This window comes from Microchirus variegatus, assembly GCF_963457635.1.
Source record: "Microchirus variegatus genome assembly, chromosome: 13".
Taxonomy (NCBI): Eukaryota; Metazoa; Chordata; class Actinopteri; order Pleuronectiformes; family Soleidae; genus Microchirus; species Microchirus variegatus.
The window spans coordinates 15,285,835-15,313,650 of record NC_139814.1 but is presented as its reverse complement, the minus strand read 5'-3'; the positions used below and the strand labels follow the sequence as shown (position 1 = coordinate 15,313,650).

General features: G+C 40.8%; 2 protein-coding genes across 2 annotated transcripts; both read right to left on the bottom strand.

The window, feature by feature from the left end:
* Positions 1 to 712: 712 nt before the first annotated feature.
* On the bottom strand, positions 713 to 7,918 carry mrpl3 (mitochondrial ribosomal protein L3). Its single transcript, XM_083899771.1, has 10 exons — positions 7,728 to 7,918; positions 6,619 to 6,800; positions 6,429 to 6,520; positions 5,449 to 5,547; positions 3,666 to 3,765; positions 3,507 to 3,567; positions 3,194 to 3,305; positions 2,575 to 2,652; positions 2,385 to 2,462; positions 713 to 938 (listed from the first exon to the last, which is right to left on the bottom strand). Exons 1-10 carry the CDS (start codon positions 7,805 to 7,807, stop codon positions 789 to 791), a joined length of 1,032 nt encoding a protein of 343 aa, XP_083755897.1. The 5' UTR covers positions 7,808 to 7,918; the 3' UTR covers positions 713 to 788.
* Positions 7,919 to 9,912: 1,994 nt separating this feature from the next.
* On the bottom strand, positions 9,913 to 27,573 carry cpne4b (copine IVb; the record flags this gene model as incomplete). The annotated part of the gene is made up of 15 exons (XM_083900012.1): positions 9,913 to 10,044; positions 13,328 to 13,564; positions 13,930 to 14,063; positions 14,611 to 14,662; positions 14,866 to 14,920; positions 15,111 to 15,244; positions 15,381 to 15,440; positions 15,812 to 15,898; positions 17,749 to 17,847; positions 19,357 to 19,446; positions 19,531 to 19,614; positions 20,920 to 20,994; positions 21,213 to 21,284; positions 24,166 to 24,345; positions 27,403 to 27,573. 15 exons carry the CDS (start codon positions 27,571 to 27,573, stop codon positions 9,913 to 9,915), a joined length of 1,662 nt encoding a protein of 553 aa, XP_083756138.1.
* Between the last annotated feature and the right edge of the window lie 243 nt (positions 27,574 to 27,816).

The following is a 27,816-nucleotide window of genomic DNA, read 5'->3' as shown; positions in this document are numbered from 1 at the left end:
ACAGCAGCTACAGAGCAGACACCAGCAGAGACAGGAAGTAAAAATCACACGGGATGTTTTTTTAAAAACACTAAATAAGAGCGGAACACTTTGAAAGATTTCCTTTTCATTTATTCATGGCCCCTATAAAAAAAAAAACAGTGTGGTCTATTCGATGCAGAAGGGGATTTGTCAGCCCCCCAGCTGCTGGACCCAAACACACGCTTAGTCTTCCGCAACCAGCAGTTCCTGCTGCAACATTAATATCCTCATTTATCCTCTTAGACACAAATGTCAACCTTTGTCAACCTCCGTCCCTGCCTCTCCCTCTCACCGCCCTCCTCACCTTCAGCACCTCATCCCTCCCCTCCCGCTTTATACTCCTTTGTACTTCCATTTTCCGTCAAATCCCATTCATTCCTACCTTCATACCCTTCCCCTCACTCTTTAACTCAGCTTTCTGCAGCTCATTGTATCATCTACCCCACATCCCCTCCTCCCACCCCCACCCCACACTTTCACCATATCTGCCTCTCTCTCTCGCTCTCTTGTTCTTGTTTCATTGCCTTTTTTCTTTCTCTGCTTAGGGACCCTCAAATAACATCATCACTCCTACAGTTTCCATGGTTTCGGGGGGGAGGGACCATAATAACCGCTTGGATCAAACATACTGGTTGTGTGCTGAAATCTTAAACTCACACACACTAATAAAAAGGGTTCAAGACAGTTAACAGAATTATTCTTTACTACAAGATTCAGACAGACATAACAGATTTAGGCGTGGACATTTTTTGCGCGTGTGTGTGTGGTCAGGTCAGCGTTAATGACGGCTCAGTGTGAGTGAACAAGTTGTCGTCGTACAGGTCTTCATCAAGGTCACCTTCCTCTTCAGTAAAGTAGGTTGGGAAAGGAGGGTTGATCAGTGTGGAGCTTCTGGTTGGCAGAATAGTGTCTCTGATCTGAAACACACACAGACACACCACAATTAACGGGGACAGGTTATGCAAAATCAACTTTTTAATCATTTTAATACTTGGAACTCTGGAGGCCCTATGAGTAGGCAAAGTGTGAAAAAAGGTGACTCATGTTTTTGTGGTCCGCCTCAGTCTAAGTACAGAAGATAAAACATGCGATGTTGACATCCTCACTCATTGCTACGTCACAATGAGACATTCCTGGAATTGTTGACTTGAAAAAAAAACGCGAGAGTGCAGCACAGAGTTCTACACAAACTTCAAGCCTCAGAGGATTTGGCAAATGATGGCTTTTCCAAATGCTTACTGCTGTTAGCTGCCGCTGTGTCTCATTTGCATTTAAAGAGACTCAAACCGAGCGTTCTGAACAGGGATGTTTTGGCAGGGTGATTGAACTGCTGTGGTGCTTCATCCTTAAGGTGTTTTGACCAAAGCATGTCACAGACATGTTCATTAGGACATCAGGGAACTAGGTTAACTTGGAGAAATAGGGTATAATATGAGTCCTCTAAGACAATATGCTAAAACCAGGCTGAAAAAAAACCAGGGTGAAAAACTGCTTACTTTGGCTTCAGTGTAAAAAGGACTTACCGTTTGCTTTCCTATTTGTTATTCTACTGTTGCCATAGTAAATTAATTAAGACAAACTCTAAAAGGATGTTTTACTGAACCAGTATCAATACTGAACCAGTAAAACAAGTTAAATTTTGTTTAAAAAAAAAAGAAGGGGGTTATGAGACAAATGTTTGCTTCATTACACCACCCAAATTATATTACCCTTCTCTAATCCACCCCTCCCGCCCCACCCTCACTTCTACACACCCTAGGAGCCCATGAGCCTCACTAAGTAATCCAATTAGCACAGAAACAATCAATACAATTATGAGCACATACATTAATAATGGAAACTGTTTAGTTGCAGACGCGGTCACATTTTTTTATATTCAATAAAACAAAGCTGTGCCTCATTTGCATAAAGGATATGAGGCCTTGCGGAATAATGAGCACAAACAACTTTTAAAAAATTGTAAAACCTGCATCTGTGCCCTTTAGGGTAATATAATGTACAGTGTCATCATATGCGTGTGCGCTAAACACAGCTGAGCTGGGTGAAAAGCAATGCACATTTGTATTCATTAACGCTTGTCTGCAAAACAAATAAAAGGACACACACACACATACACAGAGCGAACACTGCATGCAGAGTATGGAGATGGATGCTGTGGATATTACTAACATCATTAACACACTCACACACACACTGCTGACCCAGCACCGTGTTCCTTAAGACAGATCGCACTGTCTTCACACTGCATTTTACAGGTACAAGGTCACTGGTTTATCTTAGAACACTGGGCTTTCTGGAGGGGGTCAATCTTTGCTTTTTCAGACAGTGCGCTTAAATATATGAATATTATTTTTTTTTTTTACCTTCAGTACGCAGTTCTTGTGGCCAGGGACAGAGCCGTTCACGTACAGCACATTGTACTTGGTGTTGACCCTCCATACCTGAAGGGAGGAGGGAGATAGGGATGAGACAATATTGACTTAAAATTACAGTCAAGGACAAAGAAGTTGAAAAAAAAAACATAACTGTGCATGTATTCTCAAAGGTGCGTACCTTCAAACCGAAAGCTGTGATGTAGACGTTCCCCATCTTGCCTGGCATCTTCTTCCCTTTGAAAACTCTGGCTGGGTCCTGGATGCAGATGAAGAACACACACATGCTCACAGTCACCGTCCACGTCTTAAAGATACCTCATGTTTGCCCTCTTGTTAACTATATCTAATCAGCCAATCACATGGCAGCAGCTAATGCCATAAGGATTAGTCATTTTTGCACACACACGCCAATTAGTGATAGTGAATTTGACCTCTTAACCCATCCTACACACCAGTAATGAACACACACAATTCCTTTCCTGTTGGCCATGGGCTACCAAGACATGTTATCTAGACATGGTCAATGCTTGAATGGGGGAAAGAAAGGTGCATATTTCAGGATCTGCTAGGATTTTCACACACAACCATCTCTAGGATTTACAGAGAATGTTCTGAAGAAGAGAATACATCCAGTGAGCAGCAGTTCTCTGGACAAAAAAAAATTGCCTTGTTGATGCCAGAGGTCAGGCCCAAATATAGAAAGGCAATAGTGATTCAAATAACATCACAAGATCTATAGGTGCACATCATTCACAGAGAAGTAGCCGTTGATTGTGTTGTGTTTGTGTGTGTCGTACCCCTCCAGGTCCAGAAGCTCCTGGTCTACGGTGAGTTTTGGTCTGTCCGTGGCTGGCTGGCTGACCCTTGAACCCCCATCTCTTCATCACACCTTGGAAACCTTTACCGATGCTGCACAGGAAAATCCACAGTCATATTTTCAGGTTACTATGCACTATGTTGACTTGTTGCCGCAGAGGATTATAGGATGGAAAAAAAACTCAGCAACATTTACACTTTCTTTTGTATTGACAGAATCCATCTTTCGTCAAAATCTGAGGCTGAAGCAGAAAAAGGACACAAAGAACAGATTAGCGGCAGCACAGAACTTACGATTTGGCTGTGACATCCACGAACTGGCCTGGACGGAAGTGTGCTGCATATAGAGGAGTGCCTGAACACAAAAGAAAACACAATTCTTTTTGTGACAAGAAGAACTTTCATAATAAGAAGTTAAGATTCTAGTATGGTAACACATAGGTGTATGTATACCTGGCTTGATAATGGCGTTGTCTGTGACTTTAAAGGTGGTGACCTTCTGCTTTGGTGGCACTCCTGCATTCCTGAACATTTCCATTTGCTCTTCAGATCTCTGCCAGTCAAATAAAAAAGATGGAAAGAAAAGGAGATTATTTCATGGTAAGAAACAAGGAGAATACGTGGAAAAAGAAGTACAAGCACCGGGCAGGAGCTGGACTTGGCATTTTAAGATCAACTCTGGGACTGTCATGCTTGTATTGGAGCCAACTACACTCAGAGGAATACGCATGCACACTTGGCAGTGAGTGCCTGACATTTGCTTTCACGCAGCTCGCTCTCATCTCAGCCCCACCAGTCACTCTGAGTCTCTCTCCCCAACTGTTGACTCAGAATCAGCCTGAAAAAGCGTCTCACTCTGACAAACTCTGACTGAGGGGTGATATCACTGAAAGATTCAAAACAACTTCACAGCTGAAGTGAAACCTTGACTATGCACCATCAAGCATCTACGAAGACTCGATGAATAAATCGCCCCTCAGTTTATTCTTTATCGTTCTTTTGTTTTTAATCTTAAAGAGATGTGACATTTAAAGACGACATGTCTCCACATATTTTATAAAGAGGTTTTCTTCTTCTAAAGACAGAGCTTTAAATCTAAAATCCTCAAATCAATCTTTTAAGGTATGCTATTTCCTGAAGCCTCGTGTGACCACTTTTCAGAAGCTCTGGCCTCGTTATTGTTTGTGTCCTCCATTGTCACCAAAAAACAACACATCATTGACGCCTTGTTTTGATGAGCAAAGAGGACATAGAAGACTGCTGGACAATTTATGAACCACTTCAAACTGTCTGATGCACTTCTAGGTTGGCTATTCTGAACTCTGTATTCATATTACTTAAAAAGTGCATGAATGTAACTATATTGGGGAAGATTTCTATGTAATATTTTAGCTATAGTTCATACAATTTGCAGCATTACAAAATTAAAATACACACATTTTAACGTCGCATCATATCAGGACCTTGTGAATCAGAACGGAATCAATTCAGGAACTCAATAGTGATACCGCTGCCCTGTCTATACTATTTTTGGAGGAGCCAGTGCAGATTCAGAGCGATCTGAAAAAACATTCAGTGTATTCACCTTCACCTCAGCTTTCATTGTATTGGCTCTGATAAGCACCTGAATGATATTAATGAGAGCATGGCAGACAATGTTCAAATGAAGTGAGCTCTGTATTGTGGAAAAAACGTAGCACTGAAATCTTTTTCATCCCATTTAGACGCCTCGGACGAGAAGTCGTCACTGGTGAGTATAATTTCCTGAATTATAGATTTGTATTAACATATTGAGAAGCCTGATATGAGCTCCGTGACAAGGAAATGATAAAATTCACATTTTCTACGGAACGATGAGAAGAAATGTGTGACAAGAATAATTAAGTAGTGTTTGAATGAGATTGTTAAACAGCTGTGTGTGGCACACAGGAATGTGTTGTTCCCTTGTGCAAAGTAGCACAAGTGAACAAGATGTGGAAGCTCTGCTCTGCTCTGAACTGATACTGGCATGGAAAAACGTGCAAAATTTCACATATTACAATTTGTCGTCAAAAATTCAACACACATTTTTTGCAAAGAGCGTTTTGAGACAACAGGAAATGACTATATCAAACTATGTTTTCTAAACTTTAAGATTCACTTTCTGGAGGGTCAGAAGTGACTAATGTTGCCTAATATACAGTATATAATGTCATCTAAAGCCAAAGGGAATTCAAGAGGAAACAAACTGACTTACATGGAATGGCGACACGTTTTTCCCTCCTATAACGAGAGCAGCCGACTTTCCATCGTGTTCCTCTTTGGACAAGTGCTTTATCACATGGCAGTCTTGCACCTGGGGGGGAAAAAAAACGTTCTGAGGTTTATTTTCAGAAGGAGTGGTGTGAGGACAGTACATTATTGAACAGCGTGTATTCAGTTTTCTGAGGGGAAAAAAAGGGATAAAGTCCTCATTTTCTTGGTTGAGCAAGAGAGACGAGTGGTAGAGTTGTCGGTTAATGTAACTACATACATTCTTGATGCTTTATGTTGCGTTTTCTACTAACGTGGTGGAGTAAATTGCTCATTGCATCTGTTTTTCATATACCAGTGTTATGAACTGGTATACCGCCCAGCACTATCATGGTTAATATAGGGTATGTAATATACAATAGCAATTTGCAACAGATATAACAAAACAACATTTCCACCTGTAATACACAGCTGTACTTAATCAGTGTGTTGTGATGAGAATCTGTCACCCCCAAAGCAAAAGTTAATAGCATAAAAAAAGTTTGACTGACATTTAACTGAAATTGGAATAGGAGTTTGTTGTTATTCAATATGCCATTATGAATAAAGCTAGAGAGCACGTACACCCACTGTGTGCTTCTCAATTACTTCACTGAAAGACAAGTAAATGAGATGGAAACGTGACTTGAATAAACCCGTTATCAAATTTGCGTTTTCACATTGTTGCAAGCTTGTCACGTCATTTCAAGGGTCAGTTAGAAAGGTGTTCAATGTTCAATATTTGCTGTTCTTCCTCTGCATTCCATGGCGCAATCGAATTTAATTGACTGCTTTTCCTGACCTGCTGGTTATTTCATTATGGAGGACAATCAAAACACCCACCATTTACCTATGATGACGCAAGGTTTACACACACACGCACGCACAAAACAAGCAACCAAGCAAACAAAACAATTGACCGCCGTGTGCAAGTGTATGTGTCACCTGCAGCATTGTTACTACTTGTCTTTCGCCTGTTTTTGTCCAGATGGGAGCCATCCCCAACTTTACAGCCACTAAGCCAACTCTTCGACTCCCTGGGAAGAAAAACAGATGAAGAGACACAAAAAGTGCAAATGAACAGCAAGTTTCATGATCACATATTATACATATATATCAAGTAAGTGTCATTTACCCTCTGCCCACTCCTGCCGTGGCCAGGGTTCATCTTTAAGAGGGTTAAGCTTTTCAGCAGTCTGTTTTCTGTATTCCTCTCCCGCACTCTTTCTCATGTACTCCTGATTGTCTTCTGTCAGGTGTTCCTCAAACCATGTTGTGGTCTTTACCGTCCGAATACAACCCACCAGCTGGAGGGGGCTGTGTGAGAGACAGAACCAAAAGAGAGAATCAGGTGGAGACACTGAAATGGCAAATACTAGTATACATAGATATGTAGTTAGTTACTTTAAAGGATGTTACAACAATGATGTTTCTCAAATTTAAGTGGCAAGCTTTGTACTTTATTTCTCATATAACTGAAATAGTCAGTGGAATAGGTAGGTATTAAAATACTGCTTAATATTCAGAGGACCATCAATTTGGAGTCAATATATATATGTCAATTTGGTGATCGATATATTGTTTCCCCTTCCTTGTGCAACACGATTATCGATACGGCAGGGCAAATATCGTTGGCTTAATGAACAAATTAAGGCGCTCTAAAGTAAACAGTCCCTGTCGGTTTAAATCGCCAGGCGTCGCTACTTCATGTCTCCTCGTGGTGGCGCTGCTCCAATGAATGAGGGAGACTTACAGCGGGATAATGGTGGAGAAAGTTATGTTAAGAGATGCTCCATCCACGTCCAATAAATAGATTTTATGCAATATGTTGTGAATAAATAGGGAAATACTGCAACACGGACGTTTTTGTTTCCTTCAGTTAGACAGATATTATGATGATTCGCTAAGATTGTATTGAATTAGATTATCACAGAATCGTGATATTATTGGTACTGTGGACCGTGTATGGTGTAGTACCCTGTGATTCCCACCTCTAATCTATTTGTGTAGCACTGACCTTTGAATCAGTGCGAATGCCCCCAGTGTGGCATCAATCTAATCTAACCTTATCTAATAAAAATGGTAAACTATGTCAGTTGTGAACTCAAACAAGTGGGAACGTTAACTTTTAACATTAAACATAATAAAGACATTGGCAAGAAAACTACTGCTGTTTCGTTACACTGTAAACACTGTTACTCATTGAATTTACATGATCGTAACCAGACAGTTAACATTAGCTACCTTTCAGCTGCTGCTGCTCCTCGGGGAGAAACGAGACGAGTTCCCCGCTGAAGTAGACACCGAAAGCTCCACGCCGCCATTTTGCCCTTCAATGTACACACTTAAATATAAATATAGCGGCTCTACGTGAGGTAGAAGGACATTAGATCTCACAACTTAAGCACAGCCATGCCTTGCTTCATTTACACCGTTCTAAATGTCACCCTGGCTACTTCCTGTACATGACCAAAATAGTTCCGCAGCGTAGAGGTACACACCAAAGGTTCCGCATAACGCCAATATTTTTTTTTACTTTTTAAATAAACAAAACTCATTTTTATTTATATTAATCATAGGGCTGAGTTCACATAAATTAATCAACAAACACGCGGAGTTACAGTTAATTTATAACAGAATTATTACATGATATATAATTATGAAAAAATATATATGAATAATTATTAAGCCATTTAGCTGTGACTCCGATTCCTCTTCAACAGATGTTCATATTTAAATCTAATTTCCGGCTTTGTTCCGTTTATTTACTTGTCTGGCAACACTAAATTACTTTAAAACATTTTTTATATATTATTAATCGATTACTAAATTAATTGTGAACAATTTTGATAATAATTGTTTTTTTTAAAAATAACTTAAACAAGCTTTCAGTTTTTTGAGCTGAATGTAAATATTTGCTGGTTTCTTACAATGAAATAATTCAAATTGATTAATTTTGGTTAACAAAACAGTTAAGAACATAATTTTGAGGTTTGGGAAACACCAATCAACTTTTTCCTGACATTTTATGGACCAAACAATTACTCGATCAATCAAGAAAGTAATCCACAGATTAATCGATTATGAAAGTAATCGTTAGCTGCAGCTCTACATTTAATCTAGTTATGTAATAATGCCATTGTTATTAAGCCATTACTAAGTAAAACAAATCCCATTCACGCAGGCAAGTGGTCTCCTTTATTCTAACATTTGTATTCATATTGTCATTTCCATTATTATGAAGAACAGAAGAGAAGTAGAGAGGCATTTTTAGAGGTTTTGCCTGCCTCTCTGAAACCGACCCTCAGTCTCTTTTAGAAAAAGATTGGGGAAACTAGAAGGTTCATGCGCTGAATACTGATCTGACAGTGAGAGACAGAGGCATGTATGGAGTCTCTCTCTGGACAGCCCAACTTTTCATGACCTAATTAACTGTACCGAGATTAATGAAATCATTTATTCTTGCATTTTAATGTTTGTTAGAGAGATGGAGGTGTCTTTAAGCAGACGTTATTTTCACACATAAGGGAGAGTGGGTGGAAATTTATTGACACACACACACATACACATGCCTTCACACAAATTGGATCCCACCACACATGAGAAAATCAGTGTCTTTTATTATAATCAACATGCAGATTACAGAAATAGTTTTTGCTCACAGATGAATGTCTACCACACATGCTTGTCTACCCTCCCAAAACTCTTTACAATGTAAGAAGGTTAATAAGAAATTATTACAATATTTCATGTCCTTTATTTCCATTTAGCAAAATGTTGAACAGACCTGTAGAAAAGAACCCAAAACCACCTGAGACACCCTTGAATGTCTCTTGAATGACAGGGATACTTTATTTCATAACTAGCAAGCTGGTACCACAGACTGGATAATAGCAGATGCAGAATTATGCATGCATTTATGCAGTACACTAACAGGGCGCCTCTATTCCATAATAAGATTTGCAATGCTAATACTAAGCATTTCACACTATGCAGTCACATATTTGGGGTTGTCTATACTCACAGATCTTTGGGCCTATCCTTGCTAGTTATCTGAATAAGGTAAGAGTGTCATTTCTTTGGGTGGGCTATGGTTTGAGTCTGCATGCTGGCTCAGAAGACTGCTCTTATTCCCTACAAATATCTTTTTGAATATACAGTAGATAATAGTTATAATTTCCAAGGTGATGCCAGGATCACTCATGCAATGGAGTAGTTCAAACTGCTTCACCAGAACGAGCTATTTCTCTGAGCTAGGCTACTGTATAAGACAGCTGAGGGTACATGACTATGTGTGTGTATGTGTGCTTGTGCTTTTGCATGTGTATCTGTATTATACAGTAAATAAATGTATATATATATACATATATATGATATACAGTACACTGTATACATGTGTGTTGTGTGTGTGTATGCATGTAGTCCATTGTCAGGGGCTGAACGTTCTCGTGGACTCGTAGTCTGACATGCACTTGGGTTTGATGCCTTTCGCGTTGTAATAGTCCACCACCTGATTCGGGACTTCTGCCAAAACACTCTTCGCCAGTGCAGCTGGGGAGGCCTGGAAAAAAAAAAAGCAGATACAGACAGAAAAGATGGAGAGAGGTCACAAATACTCACACATCACTGGCCATGCATGATCCTGACGGTGTCAAAGGTTTAGACCAGTGAAACTGATGTGATCAGACAAGCCTATCCTCAAAACATCCCATGTGTGTACACCTTTTTTTGTCTTAAACTTCCTTTGTTTCATAAGTACATACACTATCTACAAAACTGTCACGGGAAATAAAGGCATCGTCTAAGGCACAGAGTAGGGATCGAACAATTCGGGGGAGAATATCTACCTGTGATTTTCAAGGTATAGATTTCACACATGATGGAGCATCGCCACATGACACAAACAAAATATTAACTACTCTACCGCAAGTAGGAGAACTTAAAAGATTTAAATTGCTTGTAATTAATTGTAAGAGGATTTGAGGATCAGGACAGTCAATTATAAACACTGGCTGAGTTGTGCTACATGGTGTTTATCCTAAACAAGAGCCTTGATTATACGCTAATTGCATTGTTTCAAATTGCAATTTCAAATTGAAATTGATTCATTGTTCAGCCGTAGCATAAAGGCACTCTTTGCAAAAGCAACGTTGTTTGTTTCCATTTGCTCTATGCTTTATAATTATTTAAAACACTGACACTCTAGTTTTACTGTGCTGTAAACAGGTTTTTGTAACAATTTAAGGATAAAGATGTCACACGTTCGCTATAGTTACATGTTAGTAACCTTACATTTCATTTCCTGTCATTTCAGATCCTGTCCTGACTCTATCTGTAAGTATGGCAATCACTTCATCTGCAGCTTTGTTCTCCCAAATTAGACAGCGGTATATTTACTCCTTACGGTGTTGTGCTTTTTGGGTTCAAACCGCCTCTGTTAAAACTTAAGATTAGCTTTAATTTCCCTACAGGAAACACTGCTGCCAAACAAGTATTGTCATAGTATGGTAAAGTAAAGTACACAAATATAATTACATGTTATCATGATTTCAGCTGAAAACGACACTCTTTTTTTTAAGGAATTGAGCTTGACGTGTTTTTCCATCAAAAGACTCGAGGCATAAAGAGTAAACAAAAACTAATTACTGAACTAGTCAGCTATAATGGTACAGTTAAAGATAAATTATTTAGAGCAAAAACACCCCCACCTTTAGTTACACTGAGGAATGAAAATCGAGGGGGAAAAAAAAAACTTTTTCCAAAGGCAAACATGAACACACACACACATCACTACACTTGCCTCAGCACACACACCCGAATCAGAGTTTGTCATACTCTGTCTCACATAATTGCTCGAGACAATGCATCATCAAAGCCCTCCCTCCTTCCCACCCAACCCTCCTCCTCCTCTCATTTCCGCCCACCCTCATGCTCCCTCTCCTCCACTCCTATCTACCTGCTACACCCCACTCCACCCCTCCCTCCCCACTCCGCCTGTCACACAGCAGCTCCGTCCTGTTAATCCCTTCTGAAAAGAAACGACAGAGCAGAAAATCACCTCTCCACCTCTGTCACACACTCCCTCATTCCCTTTTGTCTTTAGCTCCAGTCTCCTGCTGACCTCCCTCGAGCAACAACGGCAGCACCACCAGGGTTTTTCTTCCTACCTCCACTTCTTCCTCTCCCCCCCCCCCCCCCCCCCGTCCCCCAGATTCAGCCCTCACGTCTTCTTCCTGTCTTGCTCTTTAACAGAGTACTTTGGGAATACTGTACTATGTTTCTCTGTCTCTTTCTCTGTTTAGCTGGGATCATTTCTCCATCCGTCAGAGACCAAACTCACCATAACAGAGCCGGGCAGAACAGACCTTGTCAAAGCCGAGCAAAATTAAAGCCATCAGAGACACACACACATGCGCGTGTGCAGTGATGTGTTTTGACGAGAACTCCAAACACATTACACCCACTCACTCACACTTGTCACACCCTGAACACGACACTTACACTTACTCTCAACACATACATACCTTGCACCCCCCAACACACACACAGTGACACATTTATACAGCCTGCAGTGAAGTAAAACCTTTGAAAAATCACCGCCCGTTACAACACTTTATAATATTAGTTTGAAATCAGATGAATGACAGCAGCTGTTTTTTTTAATTACTTTATAAAAATATCTTATATAATTATTGTTTAGACCGGACCAATGGAGTCTTCTTTTACTATTTCTTATAAGGCATATTATATAATTATTATTAACTTTTTCTCACTTTATTGCACTTCTTATTCTTATGCCGTGTTTCCACTACACGGTCCCAGCTCGCCTCGCCTCACCTCACCTCTACGCGGTGTGGTTGGTTTTCCATTACAATATAGTACCTAATCAAAGTGGGAGGAGTCATCACTGCACGGCTGCATGAAACTGGCGGCGACTTCGTTTTACACTCGACACAAACTAGTGACTTTTAAAGCAGTCGTTTTCAGTGTAACTGAATCATTAGAATCAGTTCATTGAACAGATCTGTTCAGTACTCGCCGTGTGACTCCCTCTGACACGGTCACTGAACTGAAATACAGTGGCAGGGGGTCGCGATCGCAGGCTTTCGGCAGTGCTGACGCTAAATATACTGGAGATTTTAGCCATTTCCTTTGCTAAATGTTGGAGATTAAAGCACATTTTCAGGATTTTTGAGTCTTTTTAGCTGATCTACAGCGCGGCATTGTATTGTTCGCTTTGATTCTTGTCTCGGAAGTCGCGCTCATGACTCGTCCAGTGACGAAACTCTCTGACCAATCAGTGGCCCGGCAGTCTGATGACGTCCAGCATAGCGTCGCCTCGAATTTTGCTTCTCTTCATGTGGAGAGGCCACCGATCATAAGTCGTTATGGGCTCAGAGAGTCTGATTTGGCAGATAGGCCTTGATTTATCCAAAATCATTACATAATGAATCGCAAAGGACAAGATGAAAGAAAAGGAGGTCAAGGTTTGATTTAAGTGATTCAAGCAGTACGTACGCCACAAGTTTTTTCTGACGTGTTGTAGATTCTGCTTACATTTCGTATGCCCTTTAATATCAGCTTGAGAGAGCTCTATTGTCTAAGACCAATCGTCTGTAATCAGCTGCCTGTGAAGAAGTAGCTACACAAAGCTGCGTCTAGTGTAAAAGTATGTCATATAAAACATTTTCTGCTGCATTAGTGCCCAATTTGCATGACTTGATTCTCCTTGGCTTCCCTCTGAGAATTAGTCACACTGAAGCGCTGTGATTTTCTTCCTCTTGAACTTAAAGATCCCCCCGCCCCCGCCCCGCCCTCCACCTTTCATTCCCACTGCCACCCACATGTTTGAAGTCCTTGAAAGGGACAAACTGGACGATGTCGCGGAGGACAGGTTCTCCCTTTGGCGAGCGCAAGATGCCGTCGTCTCCGTCCAATATCTGCATGTCTGTGAAGTCTGCGTTGCCGACGCCGACGATGATGACGGACATGGGCAGATGAGAGGCGTGCACGATGGCCTCCCGCGTGTCAGCCATGTCGGTGATGACGCCGTCCGTCAGTATCAGCAGGATGAAATATTCCTGGGGAGAAGGGGAAGGGGAGGAGAGGGCAGACATTTGCGGGTGGATGAGAAGAGTGTACGTGGGGAGTGACAAGTAGATGTTGAGTGAATTTCATGTTGTGAAAGTGACTTCTTGTCAGGAACTAATTTAAATAAAACTCATTCTAATCCACCAGAGAGCCTGGGAGAAGTGGGAGGCATTAAAGCAGAGAGAAATTTCTGCTCTAAAACTTATGATGGAATTAAATTAATATCAGTTCCCCTTATTTTCAATTCATTTTGCCACCACTGTTTTCCACCATGTTTTCTTTATCTTTACATGAACCAGTGCAAACAGCAGAGGCAAAATGGTCCAGACATTCTTCTTGTTATTATTTTTCTCACCATAGCCTCTTTGGTGTGCATCTCCTCTGAGGCGGACGAAGCCACTTTCTGGATGATTGGGGCGATGTTCGTCGGCCCGTACAGCTGGATCTTGGGGAGGCAATTCTGGTAGGCCTCCACCACACCCTGGATCCCTGCAACACAACACACGTTAACCAGCTCACTCGCTGCTTGTTTGTTCGTCTTCTTGTCAATTGTGTCTGCACCATTACACTGCGCTTGACCTCTCCAAGTCAAAGATCCTGCGCTTGCAAAAGTATCTGCTAAAGCAAATCAGATTCTGCGCATGTGACTGCACTGCGAGGTGAAAAGGCACTTTTCTCAAGAAGCGTTCCCTGTAATCCGACACAAACGTCGAGAGAGCAGACGCGTGGCGTCTCGGCAGGTCCACAGCAATGTCAGGGACAAGAGCGTAGAAGCCCATTTCACACATACAGATTAGTGTTGTTTCTCCTCTCTATCCTAGAACCTGGAATACTTCCTGCAGCATAGTGACAAGTCTCCCAGCTGCATTTGTGTGTGTGTGTGTGTGTACAGACGTGTGGAGCACACACAGAGGGGGGAATAGGGGACTGATTGTGATGGGGTAATGAGAAAAGTGCAGCAGTGTTGCTGCAGGACTGTTTGAGTGTGCTGGTGAAAGAGTTTGTGTGAGTCGACAGTGTCTGTGCGGGAGCTTACCAGCACATTCGGGATTGTCCTCGTCGAAGTTCACGGCAAAATCGTGCGAAACCTTCATGCGGAGCAGAAAGAACACATGGGACTTTCACTATACCCCCAGACAAACCAACACGTTCAGCTGAATTTAAAGGGGTAACAGCTGCATTCTCCTGTCACGCTGATGAAAAGCAATCTCTGCCACTGAAATAAATATAAAATCTTAACTGGAAACTCCCCCACACTACTGCACATCAGCACATCCCCCCAGTGTCCTACCTTGAAGTCAGGTGGAATCAGAGCTCCAAAGCCAAATGCTGGGAACATCTTATCACTGGAGGAAGACACACGATTCAACAAAGAGATGGAGCAGAGGTTGACAGGAAAGGACAGATAACAGGGAAACGCTTTGAGTATATGAAACACTTTAACACAGACTTTAAAAAAGCACACAGAATAACAATTTATGATGAAATTCATCAAAGGATGTTGGTCCTAGAGGGATTGATGGAGTGTTGTCATACCTGTCATAGTCTTGACAGATCTCCCCGACAGCCACTAGAGCTTTAAGGTACTCATTTGGCTGGTAGGGGTGGATGTAATGGAGGGAGCAGCTGTTTCTGGGATCCCCATTGGATGCTGTGAAGTCTATCGCCACCTGGGACAGAAACACACTCATATATACTGAATAAGTACAGTATATGCTCACGTGCCATATAGTGAGCGCAGGCTGACAGTGACATGCTGCTGTGAATATCAGATTACATATCGAGATAGCGTGAGACCAAACTTACTGTGAACTGAATTTGGCAGCCTCCCATGATGTAATCCAGGAAGGAATACATTTTGATGATCTGTCAAACGAAATGTTCAAATTTAGACTTAAACGGTTATGAAGAAAGCAAAAATATAACTCTGAATGATTTGCTTAGTCAATAAAGAAAATGACTCATAAACAGTTCTAGAAAAGTATTTTCCCGGTTCCATTGATTCAAATGTGTTTTCCATTTGTGTTAATCGTTTTAAATGTGGTATCTTAGAATTTATCATTATTAATCATCCTAATCGTGCAAATTGAGGAGCTCATTTAGCAGTGGGACAAAACGATGTGCCCTTTCACCGACTCGTAAATGATCATCTGACAAAAAATAATCAATCGACAAATAAATGACAGAACGGCAGAAATATGAAGGATATATATACGACTGGAACTGCATCACTTCACCTTACAGTGATTGAGTATGACAACACCAGAGTTTCTGTAATTCTTCTTCTTCATCTGGTATTTGGGGTTGATGCACTCCCACTGAATCTGGGCAAACACACACACACACACACACACACACACACACACACACACACACACACACACACACACGTTGAGTCAATATATATCTGGCAGTTATTTACACTTTACTTCATGTTAAAATAGTACATTAACAATTTAAAATGAAGAACACCAGATGGTGTGTGTCAAATTTGAAATATGAACAGTATAACACGTTTAAAATTACATTTGTTTGAGTCTTTGTCCAAAACAGGTCAAAAACAGGTCAAAGATGCTGATTCTCCAGCTTCCTGCAACAGCGCAAGTTGCAATTACCGTAATAACCACTTGTTGGTTTTGACTCGCAACTCCTCAGCTTTCAGAAACTGCTGGATTTTTTTTCGATAATACAAACCGTTATGGGGTGCCGAATGTAAAATGTAAAAAATCTAAGATTTAGTATTTAGCATTTAACATTTAGATTTAGATTTAGATTCAGCATTTAATATTTAGATTTAGATTTAGCATTTAACATTTAGATTTAGCATTCAACATTTAGATTTAGATTTAACATTTAGATTTAGCATTTAACATTTAGATTTGGTATTTAGCATTTAACATTTAGATTTAGATTTAGCATTTAATATTTAGATTTAGATTTAGCATTTAACATTTAGATTTAGTATTTAGATTTAGCATTTAACATTTAACATTTAGATTTAGTATTTAGATTTAGCATTTAACATTTAACATTTAGATTTAGATGTAACATTTATATTTAGTATTTAGATTTAGCACTTAACATTTAGATTTAGATTTAACATTTAGATTTAGATGTAGCATTTAACATTTAGATTTAGTATTTACATTTAGCATTTAACATTTAGATTTAGATTTAGTATTTAGATTTAGCATACAACATTTAGATTTAGATGTAACATTTATATTTAGTATTTAGATTTAGCACTTAACATTTAGCATTTAACATTTAGAATTTAACATTTAACATTTAACATTTAACATTTAGATTTAGATTTAGTATTTAGATTTAGATTTAGTATTTAGATTTAGCATTTAACATTTAGATTTAGATGTAACATTTATATTTATATTTAGCACTTAACATTTAGATTTAGATTTAACATTTAGATTTAGATGTAGCATTTAGATTTAGATTTAGTATTTAACATTTAGATTTAGATGTAGCATTTAGATTTAGTATTTAACATTTAGATTTAAATTTAACATTAAGATTTAGATGTAGCATTTAGATTTAGATTTAGTATTTAACATTTAGATTTAGATGTAGCATTTAGATTTAGTATTTAACATTTAGATTTAAATTTAACGTTTAGATTTAGCATTTAGATAAAGATTTAGTATTTAAATTTAGATTTGCCAGTTAGATTCACTATTTAATGTGTACCTCAAATTCCCGAAGAAAATTAGCTAAATGTGAGGAAAGTGAGGTAAAAATTCAAAATATATCAGCTAGAAAAGTGTGACTGAATTTTTACATTTGGCACCCCATAAACCGTCGCGTAATTGCGGTAATGCAAAGTGCGCTTGCTTAGCATTAAAGGGTTAAAAATATGCACCGTTTATCTGAGTATTAAAAACGTGTTGAAATCTTGTGTTGAATATGTTACACGACTTGTCACGTTTGTATTTAGATTCACTTTTAATAGTTGTGCGCTTTTTGAACTCTTACTCAGTTTGAGATGTATATCACACCGTGCGGCGTAGATGATCGACCAAAGTGCATCTGACCCACAACTACTTCTGTAAATATCAATACAAGGCAATGGTCCAACTGTCCGTCTAAACAAACCTGCGGTTAGGACCCAGGGTGCTGTGTGTTTCACAACTATGTGGCTTTGTGTTTTTGTTCTTACCTGCTTTCCCTCCTGCTCTGCCCTCATTTCTTTAAACGTGGTCTGAAACTCCCCGATAAAATCGTGTTTCCCGTTTGAGTCCCAGTCCCAAACTGTGCACTGAAACAGACACAAAGAGACACACACACACACACATATATGAGCGTTCAGTCAGAGCACAGCTGCCTCGCTGACACACACATACACACACACATGGACTTGTAGGGAAATGCCATGCTGAATGATTGATAAGCCAGTGTTGGTGGGGGGCAATGGAGCGGTGAAATATTAATCTGAGGACGCTGAGAGAGACGCGGCTTAAGCTTTGTGTGTGTGCATGTGTGTGTGTTCACGCCTAATAGTTTGTTTCTCTCAAAGGACCAATGAGACAAGAGACAAGATAAATGGCCCCAATCACTGGTGAAAAGCGCGGGTCAGCAGGCGACGGCGAGGCGCATCTTAACGGCACCGCTGTCGTTCCAACGTGGGGGAGAAGACACCAATATCTGCGCTGTCCTTCAGAGTGCGTATACAATCGATAATATTCAATAAACCTGGGGGCACACTAACGTTTCTGTACCTGTAACACAGATTTATGTCGTGACCCTCTCACCCTGAGGTCACCTCGACAACTAGCAATCAGAAACAATCCAATAATACTTGACTAAGAACCATGGGCAGCAGTAATCCCCTTATTTCTTTTCTCCCACTTAGGCGTCCAAGTTTCTACACCTGAAGTGCGAGTGTCAGATCCTTTGAGAGCAGTGTGCATGTCTGTGTTTTTGACAGCGATTTATAAGGTAATGAGCGAGTGAGGGAACGGCCTTGCTCCCATTTTCAAGTTCTAGTTTCGAGAGAACCTCCAACCCATTCACTGAATCCTAACTGCTGGATGGAGAGAGAGCGAGAGAGAGAGACCAAAAGAGGGGCAGAAAGAAAATTAGAAAGGTGAATAAACGCAAATGAGAGAGGCAGCCAGACACCACAGAGAGGGTGTATGCATTTATGCATTGGTCATTTAAGAGCCAGGTGGAAATAAGCACTGGTCTGAATAGAAATCTCTGCCCTGCCATTTCTCACTATAGCTCTGATGCTTCAAACAGGTAGCCCTGGAAACCATAGCTGATGCAGTGTGTGTGTGTGTGTGTGTGTGTGTGTGTGTGAGCCCTTTCTCCTGCTGTCAGAAGCCATGGAGAGTTAAGACGTGGCTGAATATTTAATGAACAATCTCATGTTTATTCATGGTAAGAATAACTGTTTCGCAGCTCGTGTGCAGCCGCCACTTTCACACATACGCGCACACGCGCGTGCAGCACACGCGTGTCTTTTCAGGCGAGAAAAGGTGAGAGTTTAGGACGACCACAGAGCTCTTTCACACCCGTCTGGCTCTTAAAATAACACAGAGTGACATCAGTGAAGGAAGCACATGCAGACTGAGCTCAATCCCCAACCCGCTTCAGAGATGAAAACAGAGAGGAGAGGATCCAAATCTTTGTGATTTGCATGCGACACAAGAGAGCTCTTTTTCGGCCTTGGTCGGCTAAATATCTGTCGTGTTTCGCGAGCGGAACTTAAGCGATGAAGTGTTGTGTTAAAGGTGAAGTATTACGATGTTGACTCCCGACTCACCTTTAGCTCCCTGTCGTGGTCCCCGCTGCAGAGTGTGTTCAAGGAAACTTTAAAGGATTTCCAAACAGGGCTCAGGTTGTTCATGACCGTCTACACACACACACACAATATCACAGTAATTGTTAGTCACAGATCGGAATAACCACTTTTAAAGCTGTTTTTCTTTGTCATTACCTCAGTTCTGTGCACGAGTGACTCCGTACCGTCATCGTTCACTCTAAAGATCTCAAGGAAAGGGTCTGACTTGCTGAAGAAATCCTTCAGAGGGAAAACACGCAGGTAAGGCAATGGAGATTGAACACCATACATCATTTATTGTCTCCACTTTTTTCCCCTCTCTCCTCCTTGTTGTGTCCCTGTCCTTTCCAATTTATCTGGCCCTCCACTGCTCTCCTCCATCTTTTCCCTGAGGCACAACTTGTTTAGATTAGTCATCCACGGCCGTGTGTGTGTGTGTGTGTGTGCACGTGGAAGCTGAAAATTAATTTAGCTTTCTGTATGTGTGTGTGTGAAGGTTGTGGTGGGGTTGATGAGGGAGAGGGAGCCCGCCTCGGCAGGATTTGACTTCTTTGTATTCTTGCTTTCTCTCTCTCTCTCTCACACACACACACTCACACACACACACACACACACACACACACACACACACACACACACTGATTCTCATACAGCATACTCATTGAGGGCACTCATATTCCGCTTTTCCACTACATGGTCCTGGCACGACTCGACTTGCCTCGGCACGACATGGCCCGGCTCAACTCTACGTGGTTTGGTTGGTTTTCCATACCAATATATTTCCTCCTCCAGAAGAAAGGGTTTTTCAAGGGTTCTTGGTAACACTAATGGTTCCAGTAAGAACCATTTTGATCCAGATAACTCTTGAAAACCCCTTTCCTGAATAAAGGGTTTTAAAAGGGTGTTTGGTGGAACCCTCCAAAAGGGTTCCAGGTGGAACCTTTATAAAAGTATAAAAGTGTATCGGCTCAGGTCGCTTGGAACCTTGCCAGAGCAGGTACTAAAAAAAAGTTAGCAAACAAACCGTTCCATGCCAAGGCGAGTCGAGTTGGGACCATGTAGTGGAAAAGCAGCAATAGACACAGTACATTACCTTGGTCCTTCCAGCAAATAAAAGTGCTAAGTAGAACCATATAAGGTTATTCAGCTTGTCCTCATAGGAGAACCCTATTTGGCTCCAGGTAGAACCTTTTGGTGGGTTCCACCAAGAACCCTTTAAAACACTATTCAGGAAAGGGCTTTTAAAGGGTTCTCTGGATCAAAATGGTTGTTACTGGAACCATTAGTGTTACCAAGAACCCTTAAAAAAACGTTTCTTCAGGCAAGTTTTTTTGAGACGCAAATGGTTCCAGGTAGAACCTCAGCCCTTGTAGAAGGACCCTTTTGGAACCCCTATTTCTAAGAGTGTATCCCGCCCTAAACCATCACAATTAAATGCCTAACCTTAACCCTTAAGAATTAACCCTTAACCCTAAATATAATTCTAACCCTAATCCTAAAACTAACCAACCTTCAAAAGTAAAAGTTAAAGTTGTTTGCACACACCTTGTCGTCCAGTTTACGAGCGCTGAAAGAGAGTTCAACGTAGTCGTCATTACCAGACAATTCTTCAGCTGTCACCTTTACAGAGGGGAGGGCATGAGAGGTTGGAGAGGAGGAGGAGGAGGTAAGAGAAAATAAGACATGTTGAAGAGCACAGATTGAACACTCAACATCATCAAATTAACTCAGAGAGTGGAAGGTCGTGCATGAGCGATTTGCATAAATGTGTGTGTGTGTGTGTGTGTCGCTGTTGCTGTCGCTGCTACGCTGGGCTGACTTCAGAGACACCGTCCTACCGTTATAGACGACTTCCCAGCCGTGTTTCCCTGTTTGAGTAGCGATTTGGTCAGTTTCCTCTGCGACACGATCTAGAAACAAACAAACAAATGTCACACTGCTTAGCGGACACGACCCAGCGCTGTCAAATCATATTTCTCTCTATCTAAATAAACTCTCTCTCTCTGCCAGGTGCTGCACAAAGACAGAGGAACCCAAACAACTGGTAAAGAGCACCAGGAGGCGACAGAGCCAGTGTGCTTCACACTGGGATCACCAGTACTACCGACACTTTCAAAGGTAATAATATCCCCAAAAAACAAGTAGAGTTAATGGATATACAGGGGCACTGCACTGCAGGAACACTTGGAAACATTCTGACAGAAGAATATTTTTGTCTGAGAGCCTGATGTTGCGTCACCTTTTGAGATATTGCCGCTTTAGAGCCATTAACTGTACCTGTCAGATGATAATCTCTTTTATTGGGGCTTCACTGTAATAACTAAGCTCCATTTTTCTGACTGTTCAATGATCTAACTTGTACTTAACTTTGTTGTGCTGGGCTCATACTGTATTAACTTTAATTAGAAAATGACTTCATGGTCTGATGTTCACATATTGCATTATAACTGACAGCAACAGCCTCCACATTGTTGCTGCTGTGCACAGCCAGACTTAATGTTGCCAGCATTTTGTCTTATTTCAGAAAACCTCTGTGCCTCTTAACCCCCCTCTTCCATGTCAATTATTCTCCAAACTATTATAAATCCACCAGCTTTGTGTTGCTGATTGCGAGGATTCTTGTGGAAACATTTTCATTTCCCCATCCATGGCCACAGAGACCTATTTCAGTCCAACATGTCCTTCCATTCAATATACCACGAGGAAGTAATTCCCCTGAAATTAACGTACTCACCTTCTTAATGGGTGCAATTCCAGTTTTTCATTTGGAGGCTACAAAAGTGAAGCTTGTAGCTCAAGTGAATCTTTAAATATTGATTACAACTACATCACTACTCCATTAAGAGGGACATGAACACCATTATGTGAGCAACCAGGCCATATGTAGCACCATGTGCACTTTGTAAACATTGTCGATGGCACCCAAGGGCTTTACGAAACAACGGATTCAAGGACGCAGAAAAAAAAAACCCACAGTGTGAATGCAGATAATTTCATGATTTCATCCAAATTTTGCAGCGTGATTCACAGTATAGCAGTGTTTGGATTTAGATTCGCAGCAACATTGCTCTAGTTGGCGTGAGAGGAGTATGACTGAAAACACAAAGAAAATGCTCTCAAAGTGAATTCTACTGCTCATAAAACCCCCAGTCTTTTTCTGCAGTTTGACGGGATAAACGCTTTTGCCTGCCAACCCCTGCACTGCTGCTGTATAATGCACCACCTCTCAGGTCTGATTGTTTGGCCTGACAGAGCCTGTTTTTCAGATGAAGGATGCAGCAAACGAAAAAAAACAAAACTTATTTCTTTACAACAAAACAGAGGCAGAATAATAACAAATTCAACAGCAACAACAATCTAAGTTACACACTGCAGCTTTAACCCTTAGCGCTCACGCGGACAGATCTGTGCTGCAGGTGCACCCATGGTAATTTGCCATGGGAATAATACACAACTCCTTATATGGACATCCTGGGGGGTGTGTGTTTATATGTCACATATTCAGGCTTCTTATGTGTTGTTGAGTCACATTTTTTAGTCATGATATAAAGTAGAAATAATTGTGCAGAAGTCACAAATAGACTGTTTTTGACCATAAAAATGAGCTAGGTGAACTTTTATGTATTTCCAAATGTCCAATTTTTTTTGATTTTAAACATTTTGAGTACTCAGGTGTGTTCATATAGTTGGTGAAAATAGATTTTTTTTTCATCAGATTGTCCATATTGTGCTGAAAGACACTCCATATTGCATGTTCTTATACCCTCTCTATATACAGTACTGTATGTTTAAATAGTAATGGAAAAAAAAGCAGCCAAAATGCTCCTGCATCCTTATCCAAGTGCCCATGATCTGATACAAACAGTGTGTCTGTGACTAACATGCACAATACAGCAACAAAAAAAAACATTATTTATATATATATATATATGCTCCAGTCTGTCAGTCAAACTGTGCAGGATGCATTTATGCACAGGTCTGACATTCGATAGCGTGTTGCACACTGGTGAACACAACACCTACTGCATGAGATGCACTGCAAGTAATACACACTCATTGATTCACATGCAGTAAATGCACTCCTGTCATGGATTCATTCACCTATAGTGGACATCAGTGAGTGAAGTGAGGAAAATATAAGTGCTAGTATGCTCCCCTTATCCATATGAGGTGTGTATGTCTGTATTACCAAATAATTTAACAGTAAAGGATACCAGAAGATGTGAGTGAACTATACCATATCTATTTATTTTAATATTTAGTCCACATTTCAGCACACTGTCCATGTTATTTGTTGTCCTTAAACACTTTTTAATAGATATTGTTCTTCTTCTTCCTCTTTCTGTTTCTCCTTTTATTGGCCGCCACATTGAATCATCTGCCTTATAGATATTGTTCTTGTTTAATAATACAAATGAAAACTCAAGGCACGAGAAACAAGCACTAGACTCTTGCGAGAATGGTTGCAGCCTGGGAAGTGATTATTCTGGACCATAATGAATTGGACGGATAACCTAAACTGAGTTATCAGCATCTCATGAGGAGTGCCGGTACTCAAAATTTAAAGTGTAGATACTGCGTAGTGGGCAGTACCGACCCTGATGGCTCTTTGGTTAACTCACTTACACACACCACTTAGCTTGTGCAGTGAACTACCTAACATTCTGTTTCAGGTTCAGTCACATCAATCTCACTTCTAGGAGATTAGAGTTAAAAGTAGACAGCTTCGACATCAATGACAATCAATAATCAAACCACGTAATGCACTGGCCAGCTGGGAACAGCTCTCACCTGTCCTAAGGTGCACTCCATGGCACCCAGGAAGTCGGCGTCGCGGAGGCCGTTATTGCCAGAGCTGATGTCATGGAGTTCAAAGCGGAGCCTCTGGACCTCCTCAAAGTAATAATCCACCAGAAAGATCTTTGAGAAGACCGGGCCGCTGCTGCTGCGGATCACCTCGGTGCGGTCCACCTACAAACACACACACACACGGGCACACACAACATCAGAATTAATGGTGTGGATTGTTTAGTATGGACTGACATTGATGACATGAGTAGCCCTGAGCAAGGTACCCAACCCCCCATTACTCCCTGATCGCTGCTCATTGTGGCTGCCCACTGCTCCTTCTAGGAAGGTTCCTAGTAGAGGGTGTGTTAAATGCAGATAAGAAATTAATAAAGTATATCAAATAAAAAAGAAATTGTTCTATCACAGCCTATAACCCAGGGCTGTTTAGATTCCAAAATTTAATACAATTTAATTAAAAATAAAAATAAGAAAATAACCCTTTAATGCGTAATCTACATGTGCCATCATTAGACTAGTTCAATTAAAGGTAAATTAATGGTTTTATAGGCAAATCTACTGTCGATTTCTTACTTATTTGATTATTTATATGAATTAATTACATGCTTTACAATTATTTGCAACATGTCTGAAGTCTTATTCTGCCAGAAACAGCTAAATATCAAACTAAATCAAATTTTAGTTTAGAAAAATTCAAATTTTTCCTTTATTTTTCCGACTTTTGTATAAGGAGAGGCTGCATAGTTGGTGTAGTGGTTTGGGTTAGATTTGGGGATTAGATTAGATCAGATTTGGGGATTCGGTAAATTGGACACTCTAAATTGACCATAAGTGAGAGTAAATGGTTGTTTTGTCTGTATGTGGCCCTGTGATGGAGTGGTAACCTGTCCAGGGTGTACCCCACCTTTTCACCCTTTGGCACCAGCACCCCAAGATGGATGGATGGATGTATAAGGAGGCTTGGGCTTCATATGTCTCATAAAACTGTGCTACTTTAATGATGGTGCCATTCCTTTTTAACTGAGCTTCTAAGGTCCTCCCAAAAGTGCACCGAAAAATGACGATTTCATTCGACATTCAACTCGCTGCACGGGTTCGGAAGACTTTTCAGCAGAGCGGCGGCGGTTTACCACAAGCGCTCGTTTAATCGTTTACACTTATCAACTCGCAAACATGAACAAATAAATAAATAAAGCGAATAAAAATGTTGGAGCAAAAACGAGGAGCGATTGCAGTTGTACCATTGATCTTGCGTTTCCTTCTGTGCCTGACACGGGGAAATAACGAAGGGCCAAACAGAAACTAAATTATCTTACACCAGCAGCAAGGACCGTGTTGCTTTGAATGCCGATAACACTTTGGCACACGCACACACACACACACAGACGCACACATTATGCAAGCACGCAAGGGCATGTCTGCAGACTTGACATACACCCACAAGTTTGGCCTTTTTCTGACACTAACCTCAATGGGCTGGTGTCTCATTAAAGCAAAAAGAGTCATGAACACACATGTGCGCCCACACACACACACACATCACACCGTGATTTGAACACTCTCTACCCTCTCAATTATCCAATTAAGACTCACTGAATCTGATTTGTACATTTTCCACAATCCCACAAAAGACACAAAAAGTCTTGTAACACAGACACACACACACACACACGCACAGTCTGGCTTTCCATGACTTCAGAGGACATTACATTGACTTACATTCATTTCCTGGAGACTCACTCTAACCTTAACCATAAATAATACAGGCCTAACCCCTAACCTTGACCCCTGACCTTAACCTAACCCTCACCTCAACCTAACTTTAAAACACGTCTTCACCTTAAAATGTAGTAAATTACGCTATAGAGACCAGATTTAGGTCCCCACAACATAAGGAACACTAGGCGCACGCACACACAAGCGTGCAGTACAAAGTAGCCTTTTGTGAAGTCGTCTCTAGACAGCATACTTTTTAAGTGTGTGTGTGTATCTTGTGTAGTGCAGCCTTTGTGCGAACGATAGTGCGTATAAATAAGTGACGTAATAAAAATCCAGCTCACTGCTGCAATTAAAGTGTGAGCATTCACGCGTGGGTGTCCATCTACATTTTTTCAAAAGGAAAGCAGTGCACTAAGTGTTTGTTTCCCCCGTAAACAAAAGGTGGCAAATTAGAGGCGGATATAAAGAAACATGTCGTCCTCGGATTTCCTCTGGATGCATCACCTCCATCGCGCCGTGTTTCGAGTTCATCTCAAACACGTGTCAGTGCCACTGCCTCAGTGCATCAGTGGGAATACGTTGTTTCATAAATAGAGGATTCTATCTGGAGCCCCTGGGTCTTAAAAAAGTGAAATGGAAGGAAATAGAACATTAACTGGGAGAGAGCAACATCATTTTTCAATTTATTTTCCACTTTCAAGAGCTTAAGACTAAATTCTGAGAAGATATTTTCTCCATCCAATTTTTGCCGACAATATAAATGTCTATAAGTCCAGCGGGAAAGTAGCTTGATGCTATCGTTTCTATATTAAAGTGATCAGTTCAGAGTTGCACCTGCACTTTCCACTTCATCGGTAAATCAGTCTGCAGGAATTATTATTTAATCTGTTTTACCATCCTGCATGTTAGCGTGAGAGGGTGAGCAACACAATCACAGCTTCGCGTGATAGCTCGAATCCTCGATTAGATGCAACAATGCAGTCAAAGTTGGATTCAGTCCCGTGTCTGAACAATTTTCAAGTGCCATCTGCCGGGGAAACATTCACGAGGAATCCTCTGCGACAGAAGGTTAAAAGCAGGCAAAGCAATCTTTCTGGGAGATCAGGTGATGGAGCAAATGTTGTTAAAAAACTGACAGCCTTGAAGGCTTCGTCACACAAAAGAAGAACCTTTTTCTTTTATCAGCCGAAACATTTCCTTGGACTGCAGCGGAATTCAAAATGTCACTTTTAAAATATTGTAGAATGTAAAAAAAAATGACTTTGTGACTTTGATAACATACCTCTGATGTCATTGTCCCACTGTCCCCGCGTCCCCTGGAGGGAGGTTGTTAAAAATCAATCACTGTCAATCATTCTAATCGACTGCCTACAAAAGCATGAATAACTCATCTCCTTCAGAATATCTCCCATCCATTATCTATAACGTTTATCTTTTTCAGATGCTGGGACCAGTAGCAGCCAGCACAGGAGAGAAGGTAAAAGTCTGCTAATACTTTACCTCAAACCACTGCCCGTGCGACTGCATCTTCAGGACCACGCAAGGGTCGGGTTTAGAGAGAGCGTCGCGGTCGGAGATCCCCCGGCAGGCGACTCTGAGCTCCACCTTCGTCAGGCATGGGGAGCTGATAAAACCGAGCGTGGCCTCTGCAGACTCGTAGATGTTACTCATGCTGAACACACAGTCACACACTGCAAAGAGAAAGAGAGAGAAAAAAAACAGGGCTTAGTTTGCAGAGATTTACAATTTGGCTTGCACTCGAACTCGCACTGTGCCTTAATTTGTTGTTTATTTTCCTCTAAATGGGAACGCAATTTACAAAATTGATGCTATGTGCTATTAAAAAAAGACCTGAATCTAGTGATTAACTCCTGAGGGAAAAACCTTTACTAACGTAATAAATCAAATGAGAAG

Excerpts from the sequence above, each read along its gene's own strand:
- mrpl3 (XM_083899771.1), bottom strand. The coding sequence starts at position 7,807 with ATGGCGGCGTGGAGCTTTCGGTGTCTACTTCAGCGGGGAACTCGTCTC. Across the intron at positions 6,801-7,727 it reads GGAGCAGCAGCAGCTGAAAG|CCCCCTCCAGCTGGTGGGTT; the intron begins GTAGCTAATGTT and ends TCTCTCACACAG. Across the intron at positions 2,653-3,193 it reads GAGCTTCTGGACCTGGAGGG|GACCCAGCCAGAGTTTTCAA; the intron begins GTACGACACACA and ends ATCTGCATCCAG.